The sequence below is a fragment of the Platalea leucorodia genome, assembly GCF_965183815.1.
Source record: "Platalea leucorodia genome assembly, chromosome: Z".
Taxonomy (NCBI): Eukaryota; Metazoa; Chordata; class Aves; order Pelecaniformes; family Threskiornithidae; genus Platalea; species Platalea leucorodia.
Window position 1 is genome coordinate 32,385,353 of NC_138858.1, and position 13,875 is coordinate 32,399,227.

Sequence of the window (13,875 nt, forward strand, 5' to 3'; positions counted from 1 at the left end):
ACCTCCCCTGGTGCAGCTTGAGGCCATTTCCTCTCATCCTATCACTTGTTACTAGGGAGAAGAGACCAACCCCCACCTCAGTAGAACCTCCTTGCAGGTAGTTGTAGAGAGCAATAAGGTCACCCCTCAGCCTCCTCTTCTCCAAACTAAATAACTCCAGCTCCCTCAGCCCCTCCTTGTAAGACTTGTTCTCTAGACCCTTCACCAACTTCGTTGCCCTTCTTTGGACACACTCCAGCACCTCAATGTCCTTCTTGTAGTGAGGGGCCCAAAACTGAACACAGTACTCGAGGTGCAGCCTCACCAGTGCCAAGTACAGGGGCACTATCACCTCCCTGGTCCTGCTGGCCACACTATTCCTGATACAGGCCAGGATGTCATTGGCCTTCTTGGCCACCTGAGCACACTGCTGGCTCATGTTCAGGTGGCTGTCAACCAACACCCCCAGGTCCTTTTCTGCCAGGCAGCTCTCCAGCCACTCCTCCCCCAGCCTGTAGCGTTGCATGGGGTTGTTGTGACCCAAGTGCAGGAGCCGGCACTGAGCCTTGTTGAATGTCATGCAGTTGGCCCCAGCCCAACGATCCAGCCGGTCCAGATCCCTCTGTAGGGCCTTCCTACCCTCCAGCAGTTCAACACTGAGGCCTGATCAAATGAAGCCTGTGAAGTAAGGTTAATCAGGACAAGATCTTGATAAATTATTGAGATATTCTGGAAAACAGGATGTAGTTAAATAGGGAAAAGTGCAAGACGGATACTGAAGCTAGAATATAGACAAAGGAATGGGGAGCAATGATGTCAGCCACTGCTGTAGAAGGTGTCCTGAAGGTTGCAGTGAATGAGCTTAATAAGTCGCTGCCGTTGAAAGGTGAACACTGTGTGAACAGGTCTCTGTAGATGTGGGATGCAGGATGTATCAACTAAACGTGCTTTGCCTGACATCACTGAGATTTTGCTCTCATTGCATTTCAGAGGTGAGAACATGGCTTCAGATGAAGACAGTGGGTGAAAAAGTTGTGGTTGTTTAACTGACTAAGGGGCTGTAGATGGCAAATGGCAAAAAGGAGAGCAACAATCTGTTTTTCATGTTTATGATGTACAAAGTAAAAAGAAAAAAGCTTAAGCTACAGCAGGGAATCTTCAGGTTGGCTGTTACGAAAAATTTCCTAATGGCAAGGATGTCAAAGAGCTGGAAGAAATTGTTATGTTGATCATGAAGACTACATTTTATGAGGAAGTTGTTGAAACTGTTTTAGGCAAAATTCATTATGAATAACATATGTTTTATTTTACCCTGTCTTCATCCACTGACATAAATTATATATTTCATTTAACTGGATAAATATAATTCTTTGGAGATGCTATTGTAATTTACAGGGTCTTAGAGGAAAGGAGAAACAGCAGTTTAACAAGAAAAGGGATCATGTGGGGCATGTTTGTTGTTGTCCATAAGAATATCCATTATATGACTTAGTATATTTCACTCTGCTATGGCTTGACTGAACTCCATTGCCTTGCTGTGTCAGACAGCTTCCTGTCTCATGTAGAATGCTATTGCAGTATGCAAATATGGGAGTGTGAAAACTGCTTTTTATAAGCATTACTGTCCATATGACTTTGAATTTTGGCAGAGTGTAAAAGATACTCAAAGACAACTAAATGCATTCATTTTGCAATACAAATTACTGTAAACAGGCTTGGTTTTTGTGTGGTATTTATCCATGCAACAATAATTAATATGCAGCTATGCCTGAGTAGTGGCATATCATTCCAAAAAAGGTGATCCATCTTTTGGATGTATGTACCAAAGGAAGCATGGTTAATTCACATTGACTTCAGGCTTTTGCTGCGGTTTCTAGCAGTGGTTGAAACAGAGAAATGAAAAATAAACCAGATTAGGAATGCTGGTTGCAAAATTTAGTCTCATTATAAGCAAGGGAAAGTGTTTAGTCCAGAAACTGTGGATATGATCTGTATTGTTATGAAAAAAATGCATCGTCTCCACTACAAAGCTAAAAGATCAAGTGAACGTTAGTGTGCTTAAGCTTGCGAATTATTTGGAAATGTCTTACTTATACAGATACTGGAAGAGAGAGTTTTCTTTTGTAATTCTAGAATGTTATGGAGATTTTTTAAGCAGATGAGCAATTTTAAATGGTCTAAGATTTAATTTAGATAAGTGTAAAATAATATGCTTAAGAAATTATTATTTAATGCAAATACAAATGACAAAATTACTTGTTTAAAGGATTTGTGAAGTAATAGTGAATCAGAGATTGGATACGTTCTAAGGTAATGCTCTATAATGAAGTCTGTTCCTATCCTGATTTTTACACATAGGCTGACAGCAGACACACATGGATGTACAAACACTCTCTTTCTTTGTCAGAACATGGGTAATGATTGCTAATGTACATGTGATTTCACTGCCATCCATGGCAGGTATACTTGTATTAGGAATATTAGTCTTTCTAAATATCAGGTTCCCTGTGTTTTCTTTGCTCGCGGTATGTTGAAACTCGAGGTAAATTAATAGCCATGTCGCATGGATATAGGACAAAATATTGCAGTACAGACATAATTTACAAAATGGAATTAATGGGCATTAAGCCTGTGGTACTTCCCACCCATGTTTGCCATGAACACTGGTGAAATTTTCTAGTTCTTACAGGCCTAATTTATTATAGCCTGTATCCAGCAGCAGTGAAAAATTATTACCCACCACCGCTGTCTAGCGACCAAACATTTGTGTAGGTGTTTTTTGAGAAGGGATTAAATTTGGTTCCTATAGGTCCTGCATAGGGGAAATCTTTTTCCAGCTGGTAATGAGGGTATTTATAGCCACCTTCTCTTTTCTCTGGGCTGCCATTTTTTTTTGCCTCTCTCCCCCCCTTTTTTAAAATTTCCTTTTCTTTTTTTTTTTTAACCTAGTGTGAAAGCTCTGCAGTTAGTAGGTAAGGATTATGACTTCTGTCTCTTGCAGTGTCTAATTCACAGTTCTTTATTTTTACAGTGGTTAAGAGACAGTAAATCTTCAGAAGAAATTTGTCAGCAACATCTTCTCATATAAAGTCTCTTCCTGTGCTATTTTAGCTTAACTTATTTGTGGAACTTCTTTAGGACCTTGGACTCTCTCTAGTTGCATTAATAAGTTACACACCAGATGATCAGATGAAGGTTTTCCTTAAAAATAAAAAATACCTATTAGAAGCAGGAAAAGTTCTTCATTATTTAAGTAATGAATTTCAAAGTAAGCTGGCATAAGAACATCAAAGCTCATAAAACAGGAGCAAAATCACTGTTATTCTGCAAAACAGAGAAGCAGTCAGTTAAAGGATTTTTATGGCAAATATGAAGAAAGTGCTTCAATTGAAAAAAAAATCATGAGATCCACATGTGGGGGATCCACTGAACTTTTACGTTTGAAAGTGGAGAATGAAGCTTTTCCCCGCAAAGATTTCTATTGAGTCAGACTCATGCTCTCTTTCCCAGTCTGCAGATGTTATTCTACCTCTACGTTGTAAGCTTCACACTCCTGCAGAACTGCAAATGAGTTGGGGACCAGATCATAAAGAAGTCCTGCATGGCTCCTTTTTTAGGAGGTTGTGGTATTTGCCTCTTCCTGAATGGTTGTTCCATTTTAATTATTATTTTATATGCTGCTTGGCTCATTTGTTTTGTTACTCTCGTGGTCATGGAGATGTGTGCCCAACTATTTTTACTGTTTTATCTTGCACCTCTAATTGCCCTATATAAAACTAACAGGTTGGATGCATTCTGTTGGTCAGTATCTCACTATGATGGTGGCCAAGTTCTGTTTATAAAGATAAACAACACTGATAGCAGAAAAGATGACACACAGGGTGTCAAATCAGTCCAAGGAAGAGCTGAAGAAATAGATCTTTCCTCGACTAATTTGTAAGCAAGATTCTACGGTGAATCAGCTTGAAGAGTATGCAGTGCTGTAGGATTACTCTGTGGTTGTGGTAAGGTAGTCCTCAGGATTCCCAGGAAGGTTTAAAGATCCGCAGACTGTTTCATGCTATAGTTTTCATATATAAGTGCTTGCCTTTGAGAACTGAATGCCAATTAGAAGCAAATTTCCCATGACTGTAGTTGTACTTTACTGGAAACAGTGCACTGTGCCCATTAACTGTTTAGTGGAATTTTTGTTGTGTTATTTCAGAATAATTTCAGCACGGTGCATTAATGTCTAGAAAGCCTTAATACTGTGATTCTTTAGCATCTAGCTTAGGAAAGTCTTTACCTCACCCATGTAGTTCAGTAAATTTTCCAGTTGAGTGATGTTTTTTTGAAACCAAAATATATTCAGGTTAAGAAAGATAGTAACAGTTCTTTACATAGCTTGAGAGTGTACCTGTGTAGATGGCAGCACCTCATTATCCTAATGACATCCAAAAAGGGCAACAGACCCTCCCTCCCTGCCTTCTTCCCTCCTTTTCTTCCTGTCTCCCTCCATCCCTTTCTCCTTCCTATGTTGTCTCTTCCACTTGTTCTCTCCACTACCCCTCCACCCTGTCGTCTTGTGTTGGGCTTGATACAAGAGCAAGTTTCCTAAGATGTGGCAAGAGAACCTCACAAAGGTTCAGCTAATTGAATACAAATGTTGGTTCTGGAAGAAACAGTTTTACTTATTCTCCAACAGCCAAATGGAGAAAACCTATGCAATGATGCCCTCCTCTATTGAAGAGGCCACCAAAAGTTACAAACAGTACAAGCTGAAACTCCTACTCAGTGCTGCAGTAGCAGCCTCCTTATGTTCCATTTTTCTTCTTCATATGCTGAAACTACCTGTTCCTGCTCAGTCCCCTTTGAATACCTGAAGGAATTAGTATTCTGAGCCTTTTGGTTTCCTGATTTAATAGTTAATGTTTACTATTACAGAGGGAACCGTGATCTGGGCTCTTGTGGGTAAAGTAATGAACCTCAATTCTCTTCTTCACAACTCTACAATAATATTAAATAGTTAAAAGGGTACTCTGTAAGAGGGATGGGTTACCTGTTCCCCATGGTTCTGGTAGGTAAGGCAAAAAGTTATGTGCTTAAATTGCAAAGAAGATTCAATTGTCACAAGGAAGTAGTTTTTAGTTAGGAAAGGTCTTTCTCATAGGAAATGTAATAAAGCATTCAATTGGATTTCTGGCAGGCATTGATAGTCTTCATTATTGGAGTTTTTAAAACGAGGTCAGCCTGGAGTATTACATAACACTTGTTTGGGGGTTTTGTTTTGGTTTCGTTTGTTTCTTCCCCTGCAAGGGCAACTTAAATTTAGAGGTTCAGGAGACAAGCTCTGTTTCTGAGTATAGATATACAGGCACAGAATATCTTTACTTCATTTTGTAAATTTGGTTCTTTGTAGAGACCAGAAAAATGGAGACAGGATGAAAAATAACTAAATTGGAAACACTTTCTCATCTTTTCCTGTGAAAGGACAAGGAAAAAAAAGAAAAAAAAGGGAAAAGATAGATTCAGAAAAGGAGGAGACTGGAGAGAGAGAGAGAGAGAGAGAGAGAGAGAGAGAGAGAAGGGTTGGTGTCCTGGTTTCGGCTGGGATAGAGTTAATTTTCTTCCTAGTAGCTGGTATAGTGCTGTGCTTTGGATTTAGTATGAGAATAATGTTGATAACACACTGTTGTTTTGGTTCTTGCTGAGCAGAATTTACACTAGTTAAGGACTTTTCAGCTTCTCATGCTCGACCAGGTGCACAAGAAGCTGGGAGGGGGCACAGCCAGGACAGCTGACCCAGACTGGCCAAAGGGCTATGCCATACCAGATGATGTCATGCTCAGTATATAAGCTGGGGGGAGCTTGCCGGGGGGCAGTGATCGCTGCTCAGAGGTGGGCTGGGCATTGGTCAGTGGGTGGTGAGCAATTGCATTGTGAATCACTTGTTTCTTCATCATCATCACCATCATAAACAGGAGGAGCTGGAAGCCACTGAGCGGCAGGAAAACTATGATGTGGTCACCATCATGGAAATGTGGTGGGATGACTCACATAACTGGAGTGCTGCAATGGATGGCTACAAGCTCTTTAGAAGGGACAGGCTAGGAAAGAGAGGGGGAGGGGTAGCCCTGTATGTTAGGGATTGCTTTAACTGTCTAGAGCTTAATGACAGTAATGATAAGGTTGAGTGGTTATGGGTAAAGATCAGGGGGAAGGCTAACAAGGCAGACATCGTGGTGGGAGTCTGTTACAGACCACCCAACCAGGACGAGGAAACAGATGAAGTATTCTACAAGCGGTTGGCTGAAGTCTCACAATCCCTAGCTGTTGTTCTCGTGGGAGACTTCAACTTACCAGATATCTGCTGGAAATACAACACAGCAGAGAGGAGGCAGTCTCGGAGGTTCCTGGAGTGTGTGGGAGATAACTTCCTGACGCAGCTGGTAAGCGAGCCAACCAGGGAAGGTGCCCCGCTGGACCTGCTGTTCACGAACAGAGAAGGCCTGGTGGGTGATGTGGTGGTCAGAGGCTGTCTTGGGCTCAGCGACCATAAAATGATAAGAGTTTTCAATTCTAGGAGAGGTAAGGAAGGGGGTCAGCAAGACCACTACCCTGAACTTTAGAAGGGCGGACTTTGGGCTGTTCAGGAGTCTGGTTAACAGAGTCCCTTGGGAAGCAGTCCTGAAGGGCAAAGGAGTCCAGGAAGGCTGGACGTTATTCAAGGAGGAAATCTCAAAGGCGCAGGAGCAGGCCATCCCCATGTGCCGCAAGTCGAGCAGGCGGGGGAGAAGACTGGCCTGGATGAACAGGGAGCTTTGGCTAGAACTCAGGAAAAAAGGAGAGCTTACTGCCTTTGGAAGAAGGGGCAGGTGACTCAGGGGGACTACAAGGATGTTGTGAGGATATGCAGGGAGATCAGAAAGGCGAAGGCGCAGCTGGAACTTAAACTGGCCACCACCATTAAAGAGACAACAAAAAAAGTTTTTATAAATATGTTAGTGACAAAAGGAGGGCCAGGGAGAATCTCTCTCCTTTGTTGGATGCAGAAGGTAACCTTGCCACGAAGGATGAGGAGAAGGCTGAGGTACTTAATGCCTTCTTTGCCTCAGTCTTTAATAGTCAAGCTAGCCATCCTCGGGTTTTTCAGGCCCCTGAGCTGGGAGACGGAGATAGGACGCAGGGTGAAGTCCCAGCTGTTGAAAAGGTGGCAGTCACTGACCTGCTCCTCCACCTGGATGCGCACAAGTCCATGGGCCCAGATGGGATCCACCCGAGGATACTGAGGGAGCTGGCAGAGGAGCTTGCCAAGCCACTCTCCATTATTTATCAGCAGTCCTGGTCAGCCGGGGAGGTCCCAGATGACTGGCAACTAGCAAACGTGACGCCCCTCTACAAGAAGGGTCGGAAGGAGGATCCCGGGAACTGCAGGCCTGTCAGCCTGACCTCGGTGCCGGGGAAGGTCATGGAGCAGGTCATCTTGAGTGCCATTATGCAGCAAGTGCGGGACAACCGAGGGATCAGGCCCAGCCAGCATGTGTTTATGAAAGGGAGGTCCTGTTTCACTACCCTGGTCTCCTTCTATGACAAGGTGACCCGCTTAGTGGATGAGGGGAAGGCTGTGGATGTTGTCTACTTGGACTTTAGTAAGGCCTTTGACACAGTGTCCCACAGCATTCTCCTGGAGAAGCTGGCTGCTCACAGCTTGGATGGGTGCACTCTGTGCTGGGTTAAAAACTGGCTGGATGGCCGAGCCCAGAGAGTGATGGTGAGTGGAGTCAAATCCAGTTGGCGGCCGGTCACGAGTGGTGTTCCCCAGGGCTCAGTGTTGGGGCTGGTCCTGTTCAACATCTTCATTGATGATCTGGACGAGGGGATTGAGTGCACCCTCAGTGAGTTTGCAGATGACACCAAGTTGGGTGGAAGTGTCGATCTGCTGGAGGGTAGGAAGGCCTTGCAGAGGGACCTGGACCGGCTGGATCGTTGGGCTGGGGCCAACTGTATGAGATTCAACAAGGCTCAGTGCCGGCTCCTGCACTTGGGTCACAACAACCCCATGCAATGCTACAGGCTGGGGGAAGGAGTGGCTGGAGAGCTGCCTGGCAGAAAAGGACCTGGGGGTGTTGGTTGACAGCCGCCTGAACATGAGCCAGCAGTGTGCTCAGGTGGCCAAGAGGGCCAATGGCATCCTGGCCTGTATCAAGAATAGCGTGCCCAGCGGTGATAGTGCCCCTGTACTTGGCACTGGTGAGGCCGCACCTGGAGTACTGTGTTCAGTTTTGGGCCCCTCACTACAAGAAGGACATCGAGGTGCTGGAGCGTGTCCAGAGGAGGGCAACGAAGTTGGTGAAGGGTCTGGAGCACAAGTCTTATGAGGAGCGGCTGAGGGAGCTGGGGTTGTTTAGACTGGAGAAGAGGAGGCTGAGGGGAGACCTTCTTGTTGTCTACAACTACCTGAAAGGAGGTTGTAGCGAGGTGCGGGTTGGTCTCTTCTCCCTAGTAACGAGTGATACGATGAGAGGAAATGGCCTCAAGCTGTGCCAGGAGAAGTTTAGGCTGGATATTAGAAAAAACTTCTTCACTGAGAGGGTGGTCAAGCATTGGAACAGGCTGCCCAGGGAAGTCGTTGGGTCTCCATCCCTGGAGGTATTTAAAAGATGGATAGACATGGTGCTCGAGGACATGGTTTAGTGGTGGACTTGGCAGTGATAGGTTAACGGTTGGACTTGATGATCTTAAGGGTCTTTTCCAACCTTAACGATTCTATGATTCTATGATTTTATCATCATGATCATCATCATCATATTATTATTATTATTATTTCCTCTTCCTCTGCTGTCCTATTAAACTGTCTGTATTTATTTTCCGAATTCTCTCTCCTATCCCACTGTGGGGGGAGGGTGAGCAAGCAGCTGTGTGGTGCTTGGTTGCCGACTGGGGTTAAACCATGACAGCTGGAAGGTAGAAAAGCCTGTGTATGTGTTCAAAGGCACAATTTTAAGTAAAGGTAGGAAAAGTCCTGTTTGGCATATTATCTGGGAACCACTGAAATATACTTTGCTGAGTGCCCTGAAAGCAGACGGAGTGGTACTGGAGATTAAGGCAGTGAAGGTGTACTGCAGCAAAGGGAACTTATGAGGAGAAAAGAGGGGGGGGGGGGGGGGGAAAGGATAACCTGCCCCATATTCCCTAGATTTATAAATTTGAGAACTGTCAGGAAGAAGCAGGTTTTCAAAGTATTTGAGTTGGATCAATGGCTTGTGAGTCAGTTTCTCAGTAACTTCTGTTGAACTAATGTGTCATTTTACTTTGTTTTACCTTAGTAATCTGTATGGCAATTCCAGCCTTTCTATGGTAGTACTGATTAAATGCCTTTTTATTTAGTATCACTTTCAAAGTGATTCTGTCACTGTGTTTATGAATAATACTTAAAATTTTTTTTTTTTTTAGCTCATTTGAGTTTCTCTTTTCATTACTATATTCTTGTATTTTTCCTGTAAGGAAATGCCATGCTTATAAGTGGCAGTTCGTAACCCAGTAATTAATTACATTAGCAATTTACATATCCTTAAGATCAACTAAATAAAACTGATTTGTAACCAGTCAATAAAACTCACTTTTTTCTACACTATTTTTATTTTTATTTTTAGGAATGTTGTCTCTGCAATTTGAGAGGTGGTGCATTAAAGCAAACTACTGACAAAAAGTAAGTGATATATACTTCAGGATTGTATGTGTTTGTTTTAAACTTTATTCCCAAGCCATTCCCATGTACAAAGCATTCATAAACCTGATTATTGACAGTGTCCCTTTAAGCTGAATCATTGCAGAATTAAAATTACTTCTATTGAAATGTGCCCCTGGCATTTTGTGAAATAGTTAGATGCTAAAATGTACATTTAGTTTAGTGTTTGCTCACACTTACTTCTTCCAAATTTTATTCTGCTGGCCTTTGTGTAAAGAAAGCAAATGAGAGCTCATTTGTCATTGTTTGCATGGGCAAGTCTTATCAAACAGTGGTGTATTTTCTTCTTTGGTCCTGCAAATTTGTGATTACAGAGTTTAATACAATACCTTTGAACTTCTAGAAACAGTATTTTTAATTGATTAATTTGAATCATATTGAAATAAGTTGAGATTTTGCAGTGTTTTTTTTAAATACACTTCTATCATACACTGTCAAAAATAGCATTGTTGCTGACATCATGCTATTGACAGCATCAGTATTTTTCTCTGTGTTTGGATGACAGAACACTATAGCAAGTAACCCTAACAGATAAAATGGAAAACATTGCCGCTTAATATTTTTTCAAGCCCAAGAGTGGAATGGTCTTTATGCATTTTAAATCTTCTCATAATTAATTAAATTATTTTAGTAACTTAGCAATATCATGTAGATCTCTTTCTTTAACCCTTTGGAATGCAGTGGTAAGAGATGATCTAGCTGCGACATTCTTTTCCACTTACCAGGCAAGAATTTATTTATCAGTGATTTGCAATTAGTTGCATGACCCTTGTAAATTGTTCAGTTAGGAGAAGGTTTTATGTGAACCTCACAGGCGAGATCTTACCTTTGGAATGCATTAATATTGTAACCATTTTAATGGAGGTTTTGATCAACACATGAAAATTCTCAGCTGCTTTTTAGTTCTGTTTTAAACTCCCCTAAATTTGCTGCTTGCTTTTCTCACTAAAAAAAAAAAACAAACAAAAGTGTAATCTCAGTAGAATTTATCATGCCCTTTTGATATTTGCTGCTGATAGATTGCATGTTGCATCTTTGAAAATGTGTATGTCTTTTTTGTAGATCAATTAAAATGTTTTCGAAATGTTTCAAAAGATTTATTAATAGAAAAAAATCCACAGAGGTTTGCAGAAAGTGACTTCCTTTGCATAACTATAGCTAAAGTCTTTGGTTTTGTATTATATCCCTCTGTAGGTTTCTGTTACGAATTTATGAAATAAGAATTCTGTAAAAGTAGTTCAACTCTTTGTTTTCCTGTTTCCATACCACCCGACAGTTACTACACATTGTTGAGTTTTTCATCTTTCTTTCAGCATTAGCTGCAATTCTAAACTCTTGAGAGTTTTTGGAAGAGTATGTTCCAATTATGCCCTTTTTCTCCAACACATGTAAAATCCAACGTGTGCATTCCTTTCCTTCCTTCTTTCCCTCTCACATACTGATTAGAGATATAGGATGAGCATTACTTAGATTTAAAAGCTGATGAATCAAACATGGGGGGAGATTTGCCGTATAGGAGAACTGAGATTCCTCCTTTTCAGCAGAACACAGCAATTGTTTTGAGTCCTATTAGGTTGAGAGATGTCAGAGTATGAATGTTTGGGTGAAGATTTATTGAAGAGGCATTTTATTTATAGCATTTCTGTCCCATAAAGCTTAGATGATAAGACAGTGTAGTTTTGCAGGTGGGCAGGCAGCAATGAAAAGAAAAAGGGTTGTATTAAAAGTTAAAAAGAAAAAGTCTCAAAGCAAGACTTTTTTCGGTAAGTTAGAACATAAACAAAACTGTTACCATAATAAAATGATAGATCTACAAACTTTATCTGCTTTTATTTGGGCTGAACTGTATAACTTGCTAATTGATATGTCATCTTTACATACGGCTTTTATTTCACACTTTGGCCAATACAACTTCAATGTCACATAACAGGAGTTTGTTTAGTCCCTGTGTGTCATATTATACTTTTCCAGATATTTTTGTCAAAGATCAGTTATTGACTAACACCAGCCTAGTGAGGAAAGAGAAATGATTTCTGTTCTGGTGCATCACCCTCTATCTCTTTTAGCCCCACTTCGTGTTAATCTGCTAAGATGCTCATGTAATGTGTGTCTCTGGAGATCTAGAGAAAGTGGACTGAGGCAAGCATTCAGGGCTCACAAAAAAGAGTGAATGGGGTAATGAGACAAGGTGTACAGTGAATGTCAGGGAATAAGGCAAGTATGAGTCAAGGAATGGAAATGTTTCCCTTTCTTCAGATTTACTAGTTGTCTACCCCAAAAAGATTTTAGAAGTAGTCTCAGAAGGCTGAGACATAAAAATGTCATTAGCTTCTCTTTTACTTCATATAATATGCACTTCCAATACTAATTTCAGACTTTTTCTAGTTTTATTTAGCCTTTCTTCTTTTGAGATTTAGGTATTGAATGAGCATTTGGAGGATATAGCAGTGCTTTCTGATGAGTACAGGAAGCACACACCACCAGGAAGGAGGCAATGCTGGACTTGCTATTCACAAACCAAGAAAACCTGCTTTGTAATATCTTGGTCAGTAACAACCTTGGCTGTAGTGATCACAATAGATGTGTGCAGAGTGTGCAGAGGTGCAGTTAGAAAGGCCAAAGCTCAAGTGGCCAGAGACATCAAAAATAACAAGAAAGGGTTCTTCCGGTATGTCAATTGAAAGCAGAAACAGAAGGAAAACATAGGCCCACTGTTAAACAGTAGAGGTGAATCAGTCACCAACAATGCTGAAAAGGCAGAGGTTCTCAACACCTTCTTCACCTCTGTCTTTACCAACACTGTTGGATCCCAGATGTTGGGAATGAAAATCCCGGAGGATCCATACATAGACCCACCATCAGTGAAGGAGTTAGTATGTGAATTTTTACAGGAGCTTGACCCTTACAAATCGATGGGCCCTGATGCCATCCACCTGAGGATGTTGAGAGAGCTGGCTGATGTCATTGCGGGGCCACTCTCCATAATCTTCGAGAAGTTGTGGAGATCGGGGAATGTCCCAGAGGACTGGAGGAAGGCAAATGTTACCCCTATCTACAAGATAATTATAGGCCCATCAGTCTTAATCCCTGGGAAAGTTATGGAACAGATCCTCCCTGGGGGCCATCAGGAGTCAAATGAAGCATGTGATTGGGAAAAGCCAACACGGCTTCACCAAGGGCAGATTGTGCCTGACAAATCTGGTGGCCTTCTATGATAAAGTGACCTGCTTGGCTGACATGGGGCGAGCAGCCGACGTCTACTTGGACTTTTCCAAGGCCTTCGATATGGTTCCTCACGGCCTCCTCCTGGAGAAACTGATGCATTATGGTCTGGACAAGTGGTCTGTGCAGTGGGTGAGGAATTGGCTCATGGGCTGCACCCAAAGGGTGGTGGTAAATGGCTCTTTTTCAAACTTGGCAACCCGTCACAAGTAGGGTCCCCCAGGGATGGATATTGGGCCCAACACTATTCAATATCTTCATAAGCGATCTGGATAACGGGATCAAGTGTAGCCTGATGAAGTTTGCAGATGACACCAAACTGAGTGGGAAAGCAGACACTCTGGAAAGGAGAGCCACCCTGCAGGAAGATCTGGATAGGCTGGAAGAGTGGGCTTAACAAGAACCTCATGAAGTTTAACAAAGACAAGTGTAAGGTCTTGCACCTGGGAAAACATAATCCGGGAGTGCAGCTCAGACTGGGATCCACCTGGCTAGAGAGCAGCTCCATGGAAAGGGACCTGGGGGTCCTGGTGGACAGGAAGCTCAACGTGAGTGAACAGTGTGCTGCTGCGGCCAAGAAGGCCAATAGGATGCCGGGTTGCATCAAAAAGGGCATCACCAGCAGAGATAAAGAAGCCATTACCCCTCTCTACTCAGCGCTTGTCAGGCCACACCTGGAATACTGTGTACAGTTCTGGTCCCCGTTATGCAAAAAAGATGTGGACAGGCTGGAGGGGGTCCAGAGAAGGGCCACCAAGATGATCAAGGGTCTGGGAAGCCTGCCGTATGGGGATAGGCTGAGAGAGCCGGGTTTGTTCAGCCTTGAGAAAAGGAGGCTTAGAGGTGATCTCATCACCATGTACCAGTACTTAAAGGGGAGCTACAAAGAAGATGGAGACTCCCTTTTCACAAGGAGTCACATGGTGAGGACAAGGGGTAATGGGTAC

At 42.5% G+C, this 13,875-nt stretch overlaps 1 protein-coding gene across 1 annotated transcript in view; it reads left to right on the plus strand.

The window, feature by feature from the left end:
- The window catches only part of KDM4C (lysine demethylase 4C), a gene marked incomplete at its 3' end in the record, with an annotated part of 291,227 nt that overhangs the window by 197,260 nt on the left and 80,092 nt on the right, over nt 1-13,875 (plus strand). Inside the window, exon 16 of the mRNA XM_082335703.1 lies at nt 9,612-9,667. Coding sequence (XP_082191829.1) covers nt 9,612-9,667 — 56 coding nt within the window. The remainder of the gene's footprint in view (nt 1-9,611; nt 9,668-13,875) is intronic.